Source organism: Ursus arctos, unplaced genomic scaffold (genome assembly GCF_023065955.2).
Source record: "Ursus arctos isolate Adak ecotype North America unplaced genomic scaffold, UrsArc2.0 scaffold_13, whole genome shotgun sequence".
Taxonomy (NCBI): domain Eukaryota; kingdom Metazoa; phylum Chordata; class Mammalia; order Carnivora; family Ursidae; genus Ursus; species Ursus arctos.
In genome coordinates, this window is record NW_026622797.1 from 38,439,689 (window position 1) to 38,463,467 (window position 23,779).

The window sequence follows — 23,779 nt, forward strand, 5'->3', positions numbered from 1 at the left end:
TGGGATAAAAGTTGGGAGCTTTGATATTACACCAAATTTGGATGTTTTAAATGTTTAGGAAAAGAGACTGCTGTTTTGTTATCTAACATGACCAGGAAAGCTATAGGGTCTTTTCCTAATTTTTATCCAAGAGATGGGGAAAAGTAAATCTAGAGAATGAATTTGCAGTAGTTATTGAAAGAACAAAGTTTCTTTCTGCTTACAGCCATATGAATACAGTATGCTTTGGTAACTCCTGACACAGAACAGAGCTGGCCCTTATTAGTGTTCATCTACTTTTCTCTTTATCTTCACATCCAACCACTCTTTCCCATCCAACCTCAAATTCTATCATTTCCTGGAAACTTCCTGTTCCCAAAGTGCAAGTGTTATCTTCCTCCTTTGAGCCTGCATAGCACTTCACCAGGACTTTTCTTAAGGCATCTATCCCTTCTGTGGTGGCTTTTGTTCACAATGTTTCTATCTCTCTCCCTAATCTACACATGCCACGAGGATAGAATTTCTATAAGTATCGTTGTTCTTCCTTCATGTCACTCCCTCTATATGGATATACACAGTACATTCTCTCTCTGTCTCTCTGAATGATAAATTAAAACAATAAAACTATCAAATTAAAATGTGTGCTGTTTTAAAGGCTAATAGAACATGGGGAGAAGCATGGTAAAATATTAAATTTTTGGTGAAATGAATCTTAAGGAAGGTAAAAGTAAGACTGTTTCCTTTTGTAATTGTTTCGTTTAAAATTCTTTTAGAACTTGAAAATTATAACAATATAAGAAACACTTATAATAAAATTTTCACAAAGATCTCACCACCAAAAATCAGACAGGAAGTGGCAACATCATATCACATCAGGGTTCAGAATATCAGCCCTAGAGACACATGGTCTAGGTTGAAATCCCATCCCAACCAATTGGTAGTTGTGTGACATTGGCAAATAATTCATTGGCTCTCTTCCTCAGTTTCCTCATCCTTAAAATATATTAATGGGGTGATCCACATGTGGCATAGGAAGATTCTGAACCTACCTCCACCACACACACATTGAATCTACAGTTATATATGGAACAAGTCTCTCTGAAAAATACTTGAAAACTAGCCTAACAGCTCCTTCACAACAGACTATAAAAGGACCACACTGAAAAGGATAGAAGAGGCAGAGATGTGGTCTCACCAAAAACCCACCACAATCGGAGGGAATCTCACAAATGTGGAGTTTCTCCCTGAAAAGTGAGGGGTTTGTGCTCACATAAGTCACCTCAACCCTTGGTATCCTCATCAGAGAGAAAATCGATAGGACTTGCAACCAGGAGACCAAAAGACTGTTGAGAACTGAGATAATACTCTTCAAGAGTTTCAGTGCAGACACGTTTAGTACAAAAACAGCACTTTGAAAAGTGTTTTCACTATATATGAAGATTCACTTTGGGAAGGAAACAAACGTCCAGATCCAAGAAACCTAGAGAGTTCCAAGTAAGACGAACCCAAAGAGATTCACACCAAGAATCATTACAATTAAAATGACAAAAGTTAAAGAGAGAATCTTAAAAGCAGCAAGACAAAATCAACTTGTTATGAATAAGGGAATTCCCATGAGACTCTATTGGCAAATTTTTCAACAGAAACTTTGCAGACTAGAGGAATGGCACAATATAGTCAAAGGAAAGAAATCACATGATAGTATAAATCTTAAGGGTAAAGGTAAATATATAGTAAAGGTAGTAGATTAATCACTTGCAAAGATAGCATGAAGGTTAAAAGACCAAAATAGTACAACTAACTATACAATATTTAGTTAAAAGAAACACAAATTAAAAATATGTAAAATGTGGAAACAAAAGCATAAAATGAGAGAGTAAAAAGTTAGAGTTTTGGAAGGAGTGTGGACTTAAAAACAGACAAATGAAAAGATGTTCAACATCACCAACCATCAGGGAAATGCAAATCAAAGCAACGAGATTTCACCTCCCACTTGTTAGACTAGCTATTATCAAAAAGACAGGATTAACAAGTCTTGACTGGGATGTAGAGAAAAGGGAACCCTTGTGTACTATTTTTTAAAAAAGAGTGCTTGCAAAACCCTATGGTTAATGGATTTTTTATTGAGATATAATTGCCGTATAACATTATATTAGTTTCAGGAGTACAACATGGTGATTTGATATTTGTATACAGTGTAAAGTGAACATGACAGTAAGTCTAGTGACCAGCCATCACCATACAAAATTACAAAGAAAGGTTTTTTGTCTTGTGATGAGAACTCGTAGGATTCACTCTCTTCACAACTCAAGTATGCAATGCGATATTGCTGACGACAGTCACCATGCTGTACATGACATCCCCATGACTTATCTTGTAGTTTGAAGCCTGTACCCCTTGACCCCCTTCACCTGTTGCTCGCAACCCCTAATATCCCTCCCATCTAGCAACCAGTATTCCACTCTCAGTATCAATGAATTTTGTTTTGTTTTTTCATTTTGTTTTTTTTTTTTTGATTCCACATATACATGAAATGATGCAGTATTTGTCTTTTTCTGTCTACTTATTTAACTGAGCATAATTTCCTCAAGGTCCGTCCAGGGTGACACCAATAAAAGCAAGAACCTCAGACCTGCCTGCTCACTCTCTCCCTCTCTCGTTCTCTCTCTCTCCCCTGCAACATCACTGTGTGGCCCCGGATAGGCCATGTAATTTCCAGAACTTCCAAATAACAAACGGTTTTTGGGGTTTTTTTCCCCGAGTTCCCTGATGGCTGTTGTTAAGGGTGTCTTGCCATCATAATAAGAACCACAAGGGCCAGTCTAGTCACAACACTGGTTATTGATAGGCTGAGATTGACATCAAAAAAAGTAGGCTTTCTTTTGTCTGCGTCCCAATTCATGTTCACAAATGTTGCCAGGGGCTACCTCGATAACAAAAGAAATTGTTTCTCTCTTTTCTTAATTCTGAGGTTTATTTCCTCCTTTTTAAAATATCCTCTTTCTTTGACCTTGTTGAAACCAACACTATTTGGCTTGTTCTTATACCTTATTACTAAAATTCTTCTCAGTGGAAAAGCAACTTGAGGGGCTCCCGGGTGGCTCAGATGGTTGAGCATCTGCTTTTGGCCCAAGTCACGATCCCAGGGTCCTGGGATCAAGCTGTGCTGGGCTCCCTGCTCAGCGGGGTATCTGCTTCTCCCTCTGCCCCTGCTTGTGCCCTCCCTCTCTTTCTCTCTCTCAAATAAATAAGTAAATAAAATCTTCAAAAAAACAAGAAGAAAGGAAGAAAGAGCGAGCACATGGCATTTGCTGAGATTTCAAAGTGAATTATTTTGACCATAATTTACATTTAAACAATTTTTAAATTTTTATTTTCACTTCTCACTAACACCAACCAGATTCTTCTGCCCTAGCCAGATTGATCCATTATCCCACTTTACACCTTTCTTTCCCTCACCCCTTCTGTTGCTCTATACTCTATTTCTCCTTCAAGACTTATCTATATCTTACCTCCTTAAAGATTGTCAGTACTGAAACTCACATTACTATACCCTTTATTTAGCATTTTTCATGACGTGCCCCTAAGGAGTGGAACTAGTTCTTATATTTAGGTGTCGTGGTGCTTTGTTCACAAGAAGCGCACATGCACTAAATACTGAAGAAAGGCTGAGTGATGGGCCTCAGTAAATATTTGGAGAAATATTTTCTTGTTTAATACCAAATTGGGTGTTGTTCATTCCCTACACTCTGTTCAACCTGAGAACAAAATTTAGCAGAAAGTGTTCGCTTAAAAATACACCTCTGAATTCTTCCTCAGATTGCTTTATTTAGGACCCTCTGTTAAGGATTCCTTCTTTTTGGAAATCATTCTAACTTATCAGTGTAATAAATCTGCATTTTATAAACCTTGCTATTTTTACAAGAAACTTAGATTTTCTTTGAGGCTGATTATAACATCTTCAGATTTTGACATCTGCAGTACTATAGAGAGAAAAAAAAAGACTCAATGAGTCTGAGCAATTTTATGAAGATAATTGCTACCCATTTGGTTTACAATTTTCAGGTATATAACAATGATTTTTCAAACACCTTGTCTCCTAATCATTATTCATTTATTCATGCAAAAACATTTACTGAATGCGTTCTCAGTGCCAAGAACTCTGTTAGAGACTGACGATACAAATAGGAATAAAACAGTCTTTGCTCTCAGTTTTTTCCTTCACTATCCTTACTATTTTATTTTTTTTGTAGGGTTACATTCACACTTACAATTCTGTTTGTTTATATAACATTTCCAAATTGGGTAATTAGGTAAAAAGGGTGTGCATTTCTTATTTTCTAGAAAAGTGAAAAACAGTATGATAATATTCACAGACACTGTTTACTAATGTTAGAACAATAGCGACTGGTATTTTTGAAAGGCTGAAATAAGATCGTTCTGTTCTATGATGTCATTTAATAAGGAAACCACTCCCCGTTCTATGCGTAAACTGTGAGTTATAGGATCTACCAACAGTACCTCACTTAATTTTTAAGACTGAAATTTTAACTGGAAACTGTGGCTGAACAATCAAATTCTGTTTTCATTGTGCGTGTATGTATGTCTGTGTGTGTATAATAAACTAGCTTATATTCTCAATAAACTCTTTATTCTCAAGTAAACTCCTGACTTTCTTTAAAAATTTTTTTGTTTTATTTTGCATAAAGAATCAAAAGCAATCCTTGCTAAAGAAATAAATAATTTATAATGGGAAAGCAATAATTTTCTAAACTGTAACATTTATTTCAACGAAAGCATCAAATAGCTACTTGAGCCTTTTTTTTTTTAAGATTTTATTTATTTATTTGACAGAGAGAGAGAGCACAAGCATGGGGAGAGGGAGAAGCAGGCTCCCCACTGAGCAGGGAACCTAATATAGGGCTGGATCCCAGGACCCTGGGATCATGACCTGAGCCAAAGGCAGATGCTTAACCAACTGAGCCACCGAGGCACCCTAGCTACTTGAGTCTTAAATGTACTAGGAAGTGTATGTTTCTCCTAAGAGAATTGGTCCAGGTTGGTGGTCAGAATGCTTGTTTTTAAAATACTAACAAAGGAATAATTATTGTAATTTACCATAATTATGGTAAAGGAGAACTCCCAAGTAAGCCTCAATAATAAAAAGAAAACACATAATAAAAAAAATTTGGTATCAAAACATAATATAGGTAACATTTTCAAATACTCTTACTGGTGTTCATAGTCATGGATTTTAGAAAGTTGCTGTGGAAGGTAGAAAGGGTTACCTCTGCTTTAGGCAGATCCATGTGGGACTCCTCTAAGACAGGTGTCTCTCCATCGGGCATCTCCAAGATTGCAACCTCCTATCTTCCCACGATGACATTGTATTTTGTTGTTTTACTAGCTGTAGGGCAGGAAGCTTTTCCTAACCTAATGGAGTCAGCCCTCTCCTTAACATGCCTGTGTATATACACATACATACACACACACATATTTAGACACATTTATTTTCGGATAGAAGGTCAAGTGATCTGTGTCTCATTTATAACGTATATTAATTTTTTTAAAAAGTTTCTTTCCTTTAGTCATTTAAATAAATTGATACCTTGGTCTTCAACTCTAAATTCTAAACTCCCTTCTTACCATATTCTATCCAGACAACCAGGCAGTGCCATGAGTGGGGAATGTACATTTTTCTAACAATGAATATTCTGACTGAAATTCAAGGTTTTTTTCCCTATGCTTAATTCTCTCCAAATAATATAAGGAAAAGCTGATTCCATGTGTAGAAACTATAAATAGATGTTGACTTACATTTAATGAAAACATCAAAGTTCTTTTTTTTTTCCAAATTAAGAAATGCTTAGAATGGTTTCGATTGAAATGATAGTATGTTTTCTTAAAGATTAAAAAATCAAGGGATTATTTTAGCAGACATGAAATAATCATTTTTACTTCTGAATTACACTCTATAATGCTAAGATATTAAGTTAAAAACTACTTTGATCCTAAAACAGAATACATTGCTTGATGGAATAAAGATTTCCTGGGGGAATAAAAGAAGCTAAATTATGCTACCTATTGTAAATGATGCTGCCAGTTTATTTAGATTTTTAACCTCTAGCAATAACAGATTATTTTGATAAATTATTCATGTTTCTGCATTGTGCACCTTTTGCAATTTGCATATCTGGCAGCAAATAGGCCCTCCTTTCAGGCTTCAGTCCCCTTGGTCAGACAGGATGGCCGAAGGCTGCTTCATGATTAATTTCATCTCAATAGGGTAATTGTCATACTCAGATGAAGCAACACCTCTGAAATATGCTTTCCTGGAGCCATGAAGTACAAGAGGCTTAGCTTAAGACCTTTTAAGCATATAATAACTTTTAGCTTAAATGTTAACCTTTCTCTGTTTCGAGAGTATCTACATCTAAAAATAGTGAATTAGATTTTATAAGAATAAAAAACAATGATTTAAGGCTTAATTTAGCAGTTCATTAGATTGCCGGATGATTTGACTTTAGAGTCTAGTATCTTATTCCAAAAAAGGATGTATATATTTTGATAGATCAAGGTTTCATATTGCTGGTTCAAAGTTTAGCTGCTGAACCAGTAAATCTTTCTTTCTTTCCTGGTTTGTGGAAAAGTTATTCAACTTTTCTATGTTTAGTTTTCTCACCTAAGAACAATCTAAATGCTTCCCACTACTAGAACTAGCAAGAGATGGCTTTGGAGACTTGTTTCTGTTTCTTTTTTTGGAAAATTAATGAATGAAATTGATTTGTAATTTGAGTCCTAAAGAAACATTGGTTCGTGTCATGCTTTTAAACAGAATTCCTAGATTACCAAATCCATGCAAGTTGTAAATTTGTTTGAAATAGTGAAATTCTAAAAAATTCCAAATTGCAACCAGGGTCACACTATACTGTAGTGAAAATAAAGTTCTGAAATTTAAAATTAAAACACTTTCTGCGTATCATATGATAAATGATCAAAGAGAAAAAGAGTTTGAATTAGTTTTTATCATCTTAAAAATGAAAGAGTCCTAAATTTAATGACTCATTTGAAACTGGTCAATTAGATTTTTTTACCCTTTTGTAATTAGGTTTTTTTAATGCAATCAATTGCTTACATGTTTATGAAAGACAGTTTTCCCAGTATTTTGCTAGGTGCTAGAGTTATGAAGTTGAATAAATAACTCATCAGTGATCACAGGGAATTTATAGATTAGTAGGAAACTATAGTTTTGTAAGTAAATAATTAAAATATAATCGCACACTGAATAGAAATCTGTACTGCTGAGTCCGTTGGGCTTGTTATGGAGAAAAGACCAGGAGGAAGATCAAGTCATCAGAAACCATTAACTACTTGACCACCTGCTGCCGCTCATTCTCCTGCCTTTGTCAGATCACTCACCTCTCTTTCCTTCTGCTCTTTCTTTCGTATTTTGCTGTTTTGTGAAGGGATTTAAATGTTATTTAGGGATATTGATTGTTACATTTGAAAGAGAAAATGATTGCTTCCAACTTTATTTTTTTTAAGAGTTTTTAAATTTATTTTTGAGAGAGAGAGAGACAGAGACAGCACACACATGCTCAAGCGGTGAGGGGAGGGGTACAGGGAGAAGCAGAGGGAGAGGGACAAGCAGACTCGCTGAGCACCGCGGAGCTGGATCCCACAACCGCGAGATCGCGACTGGAGCTGAGAACAAGAGTGGAGCACTCAACTTGCTGAGTCACCCAGGCGCCCTTCAACTTACTTTAAAGAATAAAAATATTAGGGGTGCCTGGGTGGCTCAGTCAGTTAAGCATCTGCCTTCCGCTCAGGTCATGGTCCCAGGGTCCTGGGACAGAGCCCCCCCATCATCGGGATCCTTGCTCAGTGGGGAGCCTGCTTCTCCCTCTCCCTCTACTCCTCCCCCCAACTCATTTTCTCTCTCTCTCTCTCTCTCTCTCTCTCTCTCTCTCTCTCTCTCGGTCACTCTCAAATAAATAAATAAAATCTTTTTAAAAAAAGAATAAAAACATTATAAATGTAATCATTTATTTTGAGGGAAACTGGAGGATCGTTTAGAAATACTTAAAATGTAAGTATGATCACTACAAAATTATTCTTCATCTACTGTCCGTTAGTCAAAGATCACCACTGAACTCGGTGTGGCAGTCCATTTGTTCTTACAGTTATGTGAAGGGGCGCCTGGCTGGCTCAGCTGGTAGAGCATGTGACTCTTGATCTCGAGATGTACGCATTGGGTATAGTGATTACTTAAACATAAAATCTTAAAAAAATAAAGTTATGTGAAACTTAAATTTGAAAACTCAATGGATTTACCCTTCATGTTAAAAGAAGTCAATATAAACAGAGCCCCACAGGAAAAACTTTATGATATTAAATGAATATTTAAACCTGTATGTGAAAATTGATTCCTTAACAAAACATTTGCAGACTCATAATATTTTTTCCATTTTGTAAATCAGACTGTTCCATTTGGCTTATCTGATTCTTGAAAATTTATATAAACACATGTTTCAGGAGCCTGAGAATACTAACTTCTCAGATAATTTTCTACTAAAGTATTCCTGAGAAAATTATGCTGATATATTAATCTAGGTCCATCCTGTCTCTGATTTCGTGGTCCATATTATTATTTATTAATTTCAGAATTATTATAATCTTTAGTTGAATTTTCTTATCTTCCTGAACTTTTATTTAAATTGTTGTATTTTATTTCAAAAATGTAACTATGAAAATTATCAAATCAGTCTTGGGAACAGTGAAATCATTTGCATTTGCCATAATAAAATTTTCATTTGGGATGCAAGTAGAGGAGGTAGTGAGTGATACACAGAAAAATAAGACTGGCTCTCACTTGATTATTAAATGGGTGTTAAGTACATGGAGATCATTATACTTTCTTCTTTAGTTTTATAGATATTTGAAAATTTCCCTAATAAAAAAGTTAGTTTCTTTTGTAGTTGGCAGTAATAAAAGACAGAACAATTATTTATAATAAAAATTTGTGTGGATTTGAATGTATTTTCACTCTTCTGCAATTTTTGGTGTGGCTTTAATGCTGTTCATTTATGGTCTCAGAGTTAACTCCTTCCTTAAAGTTTTGAAAACTGAAATGCTGTACACAAGCAGATATCAAATCTCACCTCTTCGTGTGTCCTCAATAGATTTGAGACTGATGTTGGGTGAATGCAAGTTGGCAAATTTGTTGGAAAGCATTTGGTTTTAAACTGTTAATTTTTACTTAAAAGTTTGAGATCAGAGAAAGACTAGATGGAACTATGAAGGAAAAACCATATTTTACTGTGACAGAATTGAGAATTAGCTCCATTAAAGTTATTCCTTTGTGGGTGGACACTGTCTGTAGAATGCCCCCTTTAAAATAACACCTTTTACTTGGGAACAGTATCCAGAGTGTATCACTGTGCCTTGGTGGATGGGTGGATTTGAGGGAGGTAGAGGGGTGGGGAGTTATGACATAGCAGGAAAAAAGAGTCCATAGAGTATGAGCCCTTAAAACATGCCCACTCAACGTGCACAGAGCCAAACAGATACTGGGTAGGGTTAGTGAAGATGTGACGCTTGAGAGCTAAGTCTGTCACCTGTCAGAATACTCAAATGGGGAATGCTGAATAGTCAGGAGCATGATCTGACCCCTGATCACTGAGGGAGAAAGCAGCTGACAGAGTAACTGAATGACCAACGGGAGAAGTAATAGGGTAAGTAAAGTTCCCCCAAATTCACAGTTGGGTGTACTCGGAGGTGAGGTACAATCTTTGGTATGGAGGGATTGTTTTAGGAGCCATGATTTAAGAAAACATAAAGAAGAAAGAGAAGATAGGAAAATCAGCTGTTAAAATTCTAAGGTACTATACTGACTACAATTTTCAAATCTTCTTTTTAAAAAATCAGGAACTACTTTACAATTTTCTGATATTCTGAGATCTTTAAAGATTGAAACACCAGAGCAGTCTAGGGTCCTTCTGGTGATCTTTTGGACCTATCCTTTCATCTAATTTTTCATTTACCAATATTTATTAAGTGACCACTAGATGCTAGTCATGTAGGTATAGGGCTAGAGCAATTCTGAGAAATACATTAGTTAAAAATTCAATATTTGTGTATAAATCTTGACTAATTATTGAGACCGTTTATTCTGGGAGTGACAAAGATAGCACTAGCATGAAGCTGGCATGGATTTTTCCTCCTGAAGAAAGGAAAAAAATAATAAAGAGATCATAGGTAAAATGAAATCAACTTAATTCTGGCAAAAAATAATTTCTCTGAATAATAAATAGGGTAATAATTAAAATCACATATGAATCAAATAATTTTTATAAAAAGCAGAATGCAAAATTGACATTTTCATAATCCTTATTATGATATAAATGAATAATTAACTCACCAACAAGAGGTAAGACATAAATTAGAAACAAAACTTTCGTTTGCCTAAAAAACATGGAAACTTTGATTCTTTGCAAGTTATTCTGATGCGATCTTATTTTATAACTCTAAAAGTGTAATATTAAATAAGCTATAATCAACATTTGATAATTAAACAAAAGATTGAGTATTTATGTGTATCAGCTACGACATTTACACATAGCTTAGTGTATACACGTAATAGGTCCCAAATCAATATGTGATGAACGAATGAATAAAGGTCAACATCCATAACAAATGACCAAATCTTCCTTCCCATATTATTAAATGTTAATTTAATTATTGAAAGCTTACGGAAGATAATCAGGAACTATTATTTAGTGAAATGGGAGATAAGCATTGCTTTTTGAAATCTTTATTTCCCCTTTATTTTCATGCTAATTAATTAAATAATACATTTAAGTAGTTACCATCTGTGTTTTTGTATCCTGTTTCTTTAAAGAGAAAATTCTGAAAAAATAAAAACAAAGACCCTGGGGCGCCTGGGTGGCTCAGTGGTTAAGCATCTGCCTTCAGTTCAGGTCGTGATCCCGGACTTATGGGATCGAGCCCCACATCAGGCTCTTCTGCTGTGAGCCTGCTTCTTCCTCTCCCACTCCCCCTGCTTGTGTTCCCTCTCTCGCTGGCTGTCTCTATCTCTGTCAAATGAATAAGTAAAATCTTTAAAAACAAAACAAAACAAAACAAAAACAAAAAAACACACAAAGACCCTATGACAAGAAGGAAGAGAGATTCAAAACGAAGTTTTGTTATTCTGTCGGGACACACACGCTGCCCAGGACCAAGCTCACTGCGCCGCAGGGCGGGGAATGGCGTCTTGAGTCCACGCCAGCCTCTGGGTATTAGTTGTCCTGGGCTTTATCCTCATATTAGTCATTCAATGAGCTTCTATGAGCCACTTTATTTATGTCTAAATGTTCCATCCATTTCAAAAGTTTGGTAATGCAGAAATTATTTACCAAGAATTCTGAGATTTTCAAATTCAGGTGCCCAACAAATGCAAAGTGCTCCATGGTCACGTCACAGTAAGGCAGTTTTGAGAAACTTTCTTTTTTTGGTCTCAATAAACCTAATTTCTTAGTGATCCCCCTACCAACTGTGCACCTTCCTTAACAAAAATTCTGAGTGCTAAGGGCAATGTGTTTTACGTTTGTTTTTGATTTTCTAATCTCCCCCTTTTTAGGGCGTTAACTATCTTTCTGAAATGGTACTTCATGGTCATTTATTTATTTTCTTTATAAGATCCAGGGAAAGCTCCTGAAACCAAACAAGGGACTATAAAAGTTCCGGCACAAGGTAAGCAATAAAACAGTTTAAACATTCTATTTCTTTCTTTCTTCTTTTTTTTTTTTTAAGTACGGAACACTTTATTGACAAAAAGCAAAAGCTTGTTTATTGCAGAATAGCGCCATCTGCTGGGTTATTACAGAAAATATGGTTGCGTGAAAATACACATTTTGAGTATTTATTTTTTAGTTGGAGGAACCATGAAGGACCCAAGAATTAGTATGTTGACTTCAAGTTTCAGTCATTGAGCTTTTACTTATATTTCTAAAAATAAGCCATAGATAGATTGATAGATGATAGGTAGAAAGATTGATAGAGATATAAATAATATACAATTTTTCCAGTGTTTTCAGTTATACCTTGTAATTTGCATCATATTAGAAAAATTGTCAGAATGTTATTAAATTAATATTATTTCATCTATATTAAGACTGCAGAAATTGGGTTTCAGATATGACTACAAAGAAATCACCCTAGTTTGTATAAGCCATCTGAGAAAATCAGTTTCATCACTTACTAATATCTTTCGGTCATCAAAGTCGTTTCTTTAAGAGACCTTTAGAAAAATATTGATTATTTATTTCATTTATTTTTTAAAATTTATTTTAGGGAAAGAGAGAGAGAGAAGAGGGGCAGAGGGAAAGGGAGAGAGAGAAACTCACGCAGACTCCCCACTGAGCATGGAGCCCAACTCAGGGCTCAATCCCAGGACCCTGAGATCATGACATGAGTTGAAACCAAGAGTTGGATGCTTAACTGACTGAACTACCCAGGCATCCCAAAATATTTATACTTTAAATCGTCATTTTTGGAAAAGTACTTCTTTAAAATAATTTTCCTACAAAGTTTTTTATTTTTTACTTTTAATTTTTTAAAGATTTTATTTATTTATTTCACAGAGAGCACAAGCAGGGAGAGCAGCATCTGAAATCACATTCTTTGAGAAAGCTATTCCAACTCCTGTGTATCTCCAAGTGAACAGAATAGAATATGATTGATATGACCCTTATTCTTAAACCATGAAAAGTAATTCGATGAAGGCATAAGGGAAGGACAGAAGTGCTCTGACTTTTGTCATCTATGAAAACTTCACAGATGACATTTAGGGAATAAAAGGTAAAATATTTAATAGAGGAAAATTTTTTTAGCTTTTTAAGTTTTTATTTTAATTCCAGTTAGTTAACATACAGTGTTAGTGTTATATTAGTTTCAGGAGTACAATATAGTGATTCAACACTTCTGTACAACACCCAAGATGACAAACGAGTGTGCTCCTAATCCCCATCACCTATTTAACCCATCCTGGCACTCCTCCCCTAACAGAACCTTTGCTTTCTTCCCTATGCTATATTATGCAACATCTAGCATTAAAGACATGCATTTAGATGGTGTTACATTTGTTTCTGGGCAGAAGACCCTTGTAGCAGACTCTTCAGCGTATAACATATAACATGGCTGCATTTACCCTGGACTCAACCGTATGCAGAATCATCGTATTAAATATTGGTAAAATGGGTTGACTGTCTTCCATTTGACTCAGTGATGCTATTTATAAGCACTGCATATACTAGGTGATTAGGAGCTATGATACCAATTTTTAATTTTCATTGAATCAGCAGGTTGTTCAAGAAAACAGATTCTTCTTTAGGAGAGTATAACAAATATTATGGGATGTAGAAGGCAGAACAAATATGATCACTTTGGGGGTTTTATTCATGAAAATGCAGCTCAGAGTCATTACCTCCAGCAAAGGGCTACCAGTTCAAAGAATCATTGTGGTTAATGTATATATGTTCTCATAAAAACACACTTGCCCTAGGACACTTCTGCTTTGATTGAGGCTTCTGAGAGCTTTAGTGGCTGTGGAACTACGACTCGAGACAGGATTTTAATGTTACTTCTGTGTCATATCAGAGGAATTCAAGGGGGAGGAAATTGCAGAGATATCTGGAAACTTGCTTCAAATTTGAGCTTGGGGCCGGGACTCTTCATTTTTACGTTCCAGCTAGGCTAGACAAGGCAGCCTCAGAAATTATTCTTTTGGAATCAAAGATTTATTGTTGAGTCATTAATACCCTAGAGTTTCAAAGTCTTGTTAGAAACATTCTTCTAAGGAAATTATATGAACGTGTTGATTAAACATAGTACACGAGGCAGGAGTTTGGGGCTGTTCACTAAAATGGCAATGACACATCAAAGCAGGGACACCAAGCAGGGATAAATATCACTTGTGCTGTGCACATCTTCCATGGGTCTTTCTTAGGTTTTATAATAGCACAGCCACATAATTAAATAATGCGTAGAAATAATTAATATTTGCATGTACTTCATTAGGAGACAGAGCTTGAACACCATTGGCAGTATTGCTCTAGCAAAGGCTGATATTTTGGAGTATAAAATGAAAAATTGATAGTGATACTTGCAGTGTGATAAAAGACTAGACTATATCTGTCCATTTATTTATTTATTTTTACTTTTGTGGCAAAGAAAATACCTAGACTCTAGTTTTATATAAGCTGTGTGCAGATGTGTGCGTATTTAACCCTATTATTATGATTTAGCACACTTTCTTTGGAAGTACATTTTAAAAAATTTTAACAGAGTTTTGAGACAGAGAAGAGTATGAAATAAATGACTCTATACAACAGATTACAATTTGGAGATCTAAGAAATTTAAATAATAACATAAATAGAATATCGTGTAGTGTTGAATTGAATTGTAGAGATAATAAATGTCATAGTTAAGACAAAGTGATTTTTAATAAGAGTTGGGGGTTGGGGGATTCCTCATGGGTGAAGATGACTTCATTTGGGCTTGGAGCATGACTAAAGAATAAACTGGCAGAGAAAAAAAGCATTGCTAGTGTAGATGGCTTAAATAAATAGTGATAATTCTGAAAGGCTATTGTCAGTATCAAGATAAGGGACAACCTCGACTATGATAGTTATCAATGACTTGGGGAAAATGCAACTAATATGGACATTTGGAAGAAATATTTGACAGAATATAAGGAATGAAACAAAGGAAAAATTTAAAATGGTGCTGAGCTTTTGGGCCTGGGTGAATAAGATGATTATAATTGTCAAAACTAAGTCCCACGGAAAGAAAGTGGCGTAAGGGGGGAGGTGAGGGTTCATTTTCGGGCAGGTGTATGTTGAGCAGATGGAGGGCCATCTAGGCAGTGAATTTTCTGTAGCCAGTAAAGACTTAGGTGGGTCTAGGTGAAGCCCCAGCGAGAAGATGCACATGGAAGTGCTTTGGTAATTGTAGCACAGACTAAACACCCAAAGTAGTCCTAGATGTTGGGTCTAAGCGGCCCGGCAAATTCTAACTCACTCAGGCAGGATTACCTTATGGGGATGTGCACGATCTTTGATTCAATTTCTGTGGTCTAAGACTTCTTGGAGTGGGTTCGGCTCCTGAATGAACTTTATACAGAACCAAGGGTCATCTTGCCTGGAGCAATCCCAAACTGACTGAGTGCCTCCCTGAAATGTTACAAGTTACAATTTGTATCCAGATTTAGACTCATGATCCAGGGTTAGATGAATTCTACCGCAGAGAAAGTCAAAATTCAAAGGTGATTAAAGTGTGCTGTGCCTTCTCTCTGTGTAAAGATGGCATACATTTGCTAAAAGGAGGGTGGACTTGTCATTGCCCCTCGCTGAAATGGGACATTTTAAACACTACTGTCATAAATGCATATAATAAACTGGTGTATAATTTCTTAGTAGCTAGGCACAGATAATTTATGAAATATCACCTCCATTTTTGGCATAGACCTAGAGATGTTTGTGGTTTTCTCAGATGTAACTATTTCTAACCTAAAATGAACTTATACTAAACACATACTGTACTTATTTATTTAACTTATCTATGTAAAAAATATATTTTTAATTCTTTTTTTTTTTGGTTTTATGCTTATATCTGAGTTTTTTAAAAAAACTTCACATAACATAATATTTTCTGGTTATTCTCTTATTGCAGAATTTGGATGGATATATTTGTGCATAGATAACAACTCAATTTATGAATACATGGACTACAGTCTCATATTCCCAGGAGTATTCTGAAGAACGATCACTTAATATGTTTTAACACTATTTTATTTTATTTCAGCAGCAGCTAAAAAAGATGAAAAGAAGGAAGGTATGTTTAATGCAAAAATTGCACTATGCCTTTTGTGTAAACAATTTACCAAAATCCAGAGTTGGGTTTTGCTTGCCATCTCGCCTGTGTTTCCTTTGGATAACTGGATCTATATTATGCAGACATGTCTCATGAATGTATTTTTCTCCCTTACTTCATATAAAAGGGTGCACTGCTTTTTAAAAAACAATTATAAATCTTGTCTTTTCAAGATCTAGGGGAAAAAACATAACCTCTCAAAATCCCAGATCTTCCATTCCATTAGAAGTTTTACCAAATTTCAAAAGTGTGAAAGATATAGACTGTGTTTCTCTACTAACTACTTACATCTCTGACACCGACCAGCATCTGATGCTACTTTGTTCTGTTAAGTTGCAAATAACAAATAAACCATAGTGCATCCCCTGCATACCATCTCCTTTTGTCAGAATGTCCTAGATGGAGTAAAATATTCCTTTCTGTCAAAGAAAATATGCACTCAAAGGGATGTAACAGGTAAGGAAGACTTTATTAAAGACTATTGCAATAGATCTCAAGTCCATCGCAATATAAGCAAAATCCAACACCAGTGAAACAGAAAAGCTGAGAATTTTTAAGCTCTGAGATGAGCTAGTGGAAGGTATTGGAGGACATTGGGCGGTTGGGGTGTGGGGCGGTCGTCATTGTGATTAGGCCATCTGTGTTTATTAATTGCTGCTTATCGAAGTTAGGCTCCTACCCTCCCATAGAGACTGGGATATAGGAGCACTATATCTGTTGATGATTACATTTCAAAAGGATGTCTCCTAGGTCCTGAGAAAGATATTTCTGGTTGTAGCAGATTTATATCTCAAAAGAACAGAGAAAGAATTTACAGTTGCAAGTTTTGTAAAGTAAATGTACTAATACAAGGGAGGTTGTGGGCCTATAATCAGGAAGACACCTGTCTAAAATTTCATCAAGCTAAGAGGAATATTAAGACCATCTTAGTCATTGTGATTCTATTTAGAGAGATGTTTCTTCTGTACCCTGACAATACTCAGACAAGGTCTAGATATCACCACTGTTTATTAATCTAGGCTTATTTTCTTAGTAAAAATAGTGTGAAGATATAAGCAATCATTTCTAACTCTGACAATGACAATAATATTCTAATTAGTGTTCATACAATCTGAGAAAAATAGAAAGCAAGTGTTATATTTTATATTTAGTATCATCAGAATTTTACATAATTGTAGCAGCTTGGGACTCACATTCTACTTCTATTAAACAGGAATCTAAGAGTCCATAGATAGAAGACAGAAAAAAATATTTTAGCTGGCCATTCTTTGTTCAGTGAGAGCAAAACCATGATATCATAATAAAGCCAACTAAGACACATTAGTGTGTTTATTTCCCCATGTATGCATAACAAATCTTTAGGTGTATTCTGGAACTTACATCATTTACATGATCAATACTGTGGTGAGGATACAGAGACATTACAAGAAAAAAGAAGTTGCAAGTCCTTGGCACAGTTTTTGATATAGACAGTCCTCAAAAGTGTTCATCTTTCCCCACCATTCCTTCTTAGGAATAAAGAACAATTTACCATTTGATTTAGGAAAAAGAGTAATATGAACAGTTATTTTTCCATTCATTAGTAATCAAACCAAAGTATTAGAAGACTTTTGGGTATATGAAACAATAGTCAAATTACAAACTGCATCGCTTTAGGCTTTATATCTGGGTTTTTTTTTTTTTTCTCATTGCTATGCTTCCAGGGTTTTTTGTTCTATTTTTCCTGGATTAGATGCCTCATTTTCTTTTTCTTTTTTTGAGAAATTGTTTATAATCATTATATAATACTTCGAAGAGCCTGGAGAGCTTGGGCAGAGCTTTGCCATAGAGAGTCAAGCGATCCAGTGTCCACCACCAGCTGTAAAATGTATAAAACATATACCCTTATTTATTTTTATTATATTATTATTATTATTATTATTTCCAAAGAGTTTCATAGATTATCTCTTATCTTTTATTTGGAAAAATTTTGTATTTGTGAAGATTATGCTGTTTAAGAAAAAAGACAGCTATCTAGAATAATTTTCATTGTTTCCAGCGTATAAAGGAGAACAGACTCAATGTCCTGCTATTCTAGGCAGTCATTTGATTTTGTTTCATGAGTTTCTATTTCCCTTTCTCCTGTTGAGCAGAGCAGAGAGATATACGGACATGAGTCTTGGCTCTTGCTTTTCCATAGAGGCTTCCTGCCTCTGTCGGAAATATGTCTATTCAAATAAGAATGTTTAATACAAATTACCAGATACAATTTGGATTTTCAACATTTTCTTTTATACAAAGTTTATTTCTATTCACATTCAAACTCTTGGGGTACAGTTCAAAGATACTAATGGTTGACAACTTTCCTGGAAGAGAAAAAAATCAGGAGGGCTTTACGGCTTAACTAGAACGCCCTGGGAAGTTCTTTTCTTAGTGAATTTTAAAATGCAGAAACAAAAGTACATAGCAGTTTCCTTATTATCAAAGATGATCTGTGCACCAAGGATCAAAGGGCTTCCTACATAGTAAACTCTGAAGATTTGCTTTTCATGTTAAGATCTTATTCCCCGTGTCCCATCAAGTCCTTTTCAGAAACCTTAACAAGAGAGACCCTTGGTTCCACTGAGCTTTGCCCATCAGTTTTGTTGTTCTTACCATAGCTTAGCTTAAGGGGAGGGACATTTTTGAATATTCAACTGGGTTCCCTTTATAGGCCTTTTTCTACTGAAATTTCCCCTGTGTGCCAGTCTTTCTCCCCCATATAGGCACTTTACTCATCATCTGTCAACACACATTCTTTCTAACTTTCCATTAGTTTCAAAGTCCCATCAAATTTTGTTTTTCTCTATAAAATATGCTTATTCTTTATTTTTTCTTATGTAATTGCCCCACTCTCTTTGTAGACGCAGCGACACAAATTCTGGCATAAGCTTCAACCTCTGTCTCCCCTTTGCCCCTAGCATTTAGTCTTCTAGAATTTTTAATTTGGCTGAACTCTCTTTTGTTTAATCTTTCCTAAAATAATTAGAAAGGCTAATCTTCATTCACAGCTCCCGGTCCTCTAGCTCTCACCTCACATTGCCCTTTGTGTCCTCACATTGGTTTTCTAACTTCTCATGTGAACCAGGGCAACAATCTCTGAAATCAGACGTTCTCAAAATGTCAAGGACTCCTGAGGGTCTCTGAGACCCTGTCAGCGGTTCTTCAAGGTCAAAACTATTTTTGTAAAAATATGAAGTCATCGTTTGCCTGGTTCATTGTCATCCTCCCATGAGTGTGCACTGGAGTTTTCCAGAGGCTACATAATTTGCGATATTGCAACAGATTGAATACTTAAGCAGATATGCAAATCCAACTGTCTTCTCATTAAGCTAGACATTAATGAGATTCACAAAGTCACTCATCGCACCATTTTTTCTGTATTGGAAAATATATTTGTCATAAAAATATATTATTTATGTTAACATGTATCAGGTTTATTCTTTTTAAATAAATGCATAAGCAAATTTATATTTTAAATTTTTCTCAACTTTAATTTTTAAAATTATAAACATCAATGGATAGAAACTACATAAATAAAAGCTGTTTGGGGTTTTTTAAAATTGTAAAGAATTAAAGGATTCCTGAGATGAAAAAGTTTGAGACTCTCTAACCTAAATAATAATCCTACCTATAATATTTTCTCTAAATAGGGTCCTTCAAAATATTGAACTGGCTTCAAAAAACTTCTCGTATTGTTACCTGTTTAAAATATTCAGTGGCTCCACAGCAACCACAGATATAGTCTACAGGCCTTAACCTGTAATCTAATCCCCACAGTCTGTTTCCTGACCTCCTGTCACGTACACATCTAGGCAAAGACAAAACCAAGGCCTGAATAATTCCACCAGTCAAGCTACAATGAGCCCTTTTGAGATACAGACAATTCATTACCTCCATGGTCAGTAGAAGGAAGAGTAGCTGAAGGTGCCAGCACTTCATGGTTCTTGTCCTACATACCAAAAAACAATGACACCCAAAGAAAAGAGGCCAGATAATGCAACACAAGTTAGGGACATTTCCGTGTTGAGGAGCCAATTCTAGACTACAGAGAAATGGTTTCATGGTCTGCAACTCTATTTCAAAGTGTTCTAGGCAGGAGAACTAGGCAGGAGAACTCAGGAGGTGATAAGAAACTGTCTCACGATAGCCTCCCATCCTCCTATGTTTTGGAAGGATCAAAAGGCATTCTGCTGAGACTCACATTAGCTGTGGTTTAGGACAGCAAGGCCAATATGGATATGTGCTAGGCCACCATGACACCGTGCTGGAGCCTTTACCTATACTTCTACCCACTTTCTTCCTGTGTGTATCACATACTTCATCCATATCAAGCCATTCTCGATTTTACACATGCAACTTGCTGTCTTGCCTTTGTTCCTGCTGTTACCATAATAGAGCTTATCCTTTCCTTTTCCTTCTATGAATATTCAGTGTTTTTAGGGCTCAAGAGAAACTCTCCTTCCTCTACGACATCTGTCTGACCCTCTTAATTAAATATACTTTCTTTTTCATTTATAATCTCCCATCAGAATTTATCTATACGTCCCTACCATTGCTTATTTTTTCTTGCCACCTTGTACTTATATTACTGATATTCATTTTCCCTCTACTCTAATTGACTTTGAAACTTTTGATTAAAGGGACCATGTCTAATTCAATTTTATCCCCTATGAGGACTATCACATTTCCTCGGTTTGCACATTGCTTAACAAATATTTATTCTGTGAATGAATCAACAATATCTAGGACTCTTAAGATCGATATAATATCCACAAGAAATATGAGCAGGTACTCAATTTTCCACATTCCAATCAAGGAAGAATTTATTATTGTCATTATTATTGGAAGTTATATTCCAGCGACCTCTTTAGGTTTGAGAAATCATAGCCAGACACTGACAGTTTCATCGTAGGTGTATTTTGACCACTAGCTGCTACTTGGGTTGCACTGGCAGATCTAGGTAGATCCCATTCATTTAAACTTAGCTTCATCTATGAATTCTTAGGGGCTGGAAAGCCTTTGAGTTTTGCAACACAGTTATCTTCTGAAGGATGCATTTCCATTGAGAATGAGCCAGATTAGATTTATCATTTGCTGTAGCTAGAACAAGAACAAGTCAGTTGAACGCATGTGTGAATTAGGGCTTCAGAATTGAGGTCTGAAGAGAAATTATGCTAAAAAACAAAGCAAAATATCTGTTATTGTAACTGAATAAAGATGTCAGTGGGGCAACTTATACAAGGAAATGGAGTACTTTATCGAGAGTTATTTTTTCCCTTCCATACAACCGGTATTTCATTTTTCTCTGGCATCACTTAGGACTATAATACACCATACCTGATCCAGTAGTCCCTCTTTATCCACGGTGTCATTTTTGGCACCTTCAGTGACCCGAGGTCAACCACCACCTGGAAGCAAATGGCCCTCCTTCTGACACATGGTTAGAAGGTCTAAAGTAGCCTAACATTAGTCATAATGCCTCTGTCATTCACCCCACTTTATCTCATCACACAGGCATTTATTTTATCATTTCACATCATCACAAGAAGGGTGACTACAGTACCATAAGATATTTTGAGATAGACCATATTCACATGACTTTTATTATAGTACGTTGTTTTAATTTTTCTATTTTATAATTATTTATTATTACTAATCTCTTTCTGTGCCTAAATTATAAATTAAACTTTATCATAGGTATGCATGTATAGGAAAAAACATAGTATATACAGGGTTTGGTTTCAGGCATCCACTGGGGGTCTTGGAACATATCCGCCCCCACCCCCGCCCCAGGATGAGGGAAACTACTGTGCATTGCTAAAGATGATGAATGATGAGTTGAACAGATTGCGAACACATCACTTCTTTTAAATCACAGCTGCTGTGAGCTTCAATGTTCTTAATAAAAGACTGTTGTTCAGATTATTGGGCATATGGTCTTTAGGGAAGCATATTCACCGAGTAAGCCTTTATAATATTTCTAAGCCATTTCAGCATAGTGCTGAGAGGGTATAATGAAGTTTAATAGCCTGAGTGTTAATGGCTAGTACTAATAGCTTTTCAGGGTCAGTAGATGATCTTTCAGTTCTAAGCATTATGTTTTTTGTTGCTCAGGTATTTTACTTGTGTAAGTCTGCTGCTCTGTTGACTTCAACCCAAAGACATGATTTTATAATGACATTTTAAGTTAATTTCACTAGAGCTCCCATTTTTAGAAAACATGTATTGAATTTTTAAAACCTACTTGATGAGAACATGGCTTGTTATTTTTTTACATTTCTTGTTCATGAAATGGTCTACTTTATCTTAATAAGCTCTATCTTTTACCTGATCCTGGACTTCACATTTTTTATTCTTTCATTTTAATGCAACTGATACCTGGTACATTATATTACCAATTCCTTTTTTTCCCTTCAAATATTTTATTTATTTATTTATTTGAGAGAGAACACAAGCAGGGGGATAGGCAGGCAGAGGGTGAGGGAGAAGACTTTCTGCTGAGCAAGGAGCCCAGTGCGGGACTCAGTCCCAGGACCCTGGGATCATGACCTGAGCCACAGGCAGATGTTTAACGGACTGAGCCCCAGGCACTCCTGTATTACCAATCCTTATTATGAGGGAGAAGGAAAGCAGATTAAAACAACAGACATTTCACAGATACACATACTGTATTCAGCTTTCCATATCTACCTCACGCCAGCATCTAGTCGAGAAGAGAGATGTGGGGGTGGAAATAGTCTTCTCCTTACCCACCACATTTTATCTTCTGTCTGTCCCACCAGTCTTCCCAAGCTTTATTTTCAGTTGTATTCCTGAATGGCCATGTACTCATCATAATCTTCCTGTGTTTTCCATATTGGCTGTGCACTAGGAGAGTAACATGACCTTTTGGGCAGGCAGAAATCCTACTTCAGTGTACTGGAGCCAAGCGAATTGAACATTACAAAGATTGTTGAACTTCCTACTTCATCATTGCAGCTGTCGTGCTATAAGAATCCGGGTCTGCATTGTTAATTAAGACATATGAACAAGAGGATATTTATCATATTCTTGTATGAAATTGTTTTATATCATATTTTTCTGTATATTTGCATTACTTGCTTATCTGTTTAAGGTAATTACTCATGAAGGAAAAATTGCTTGCCAAGCACATTTTAGACAGCAAATTTAGCCTATTCAGTTATAGTTCCAGATGAGAAACTAAATATCAAGAAAAATATTTTTTTGGATGGCAGGAAGGATATTAAGAGCAGTCTAGTCTAATATGCTTTTTACAGTGCCACGTTGGACATAATAACACTTAATAAATGTTGGGTGAATAAGTTTCGTTCCAAGAATTTATTATTTTTCAAAATAAGGTTTGTTTTTCCCTTACACATGATATGTACTCCTATTACAGAAAAATTAGAAATTCACAGAGAAGACATTGCAAAAATATCACTTGAATGACTGTATTTTTCTATTACGTGGGTGTCTATGAATTCTTTAACAATTCCACTGCTGTTCAGAAGGTACTATTTAACAATGCCGTTATTTAGACATGTGAAACAATGTCATGAAAAAAGCTTCTTCCTATATATATTTTTATGATAATTTAGCATTTTTCTCTTTGGATTTCTAGTAGTGGACTTACTATATTAAAAAGCATTTTAATGATTTTCTCAAGTTGCTTTCCTCAAATGTGTTTCTAACTGCTCTTTCTGTGGAAGTAAGGTTGTGCTTCTACCTCACTGTTACTGGCACTGGTTATCATTTTTTCGTAAAACCACTCAGTTGATCATCTAACTGCCTTTTGTGAATAAACTCCCATGGTCATCTTCAAATATTTTAGCTCTATTACTTCAT

At 35.6% G+C, this 23,779-nt stretch overlaps 1 protein-coding gene across 36 annotated transcripts in view; it reads left to right on the top strand.

Annotated features, from left to right (window-relative positions):
- TRDN (triadin) overlaps positions 1 to 23,779 on the top strand; it is a 362,517-nt gene that overhangs the window by 198,778 nt on the left and 139,960 nt on the right. For 14 of the 36 annotated variants that reach the window (XM_057311074.1, XM_057311078.1, XM_057311076.1 and 11 more), the window contains 2 exons: positions 11,680 to 11,733; positions 15,845 to 15,874. In XM_057311074.1, the coding sequence (XP_057167057.1) occupies positions 11,680 to 11,733; positions 15,845 to 15,874 (84 nt within the window). Of the gene's footprint in view, positions 1 to 11,676; positions 11,734 to 12,333; positions 14,731 to 15,844; positions 15,875 to 23,779 lie in introns of those variants that run through there. The other 22 variants (XM_057311075.1, XM_057311079.1, XM_057311077.1 and 19 more) reach the window with 5 other exon arrangements.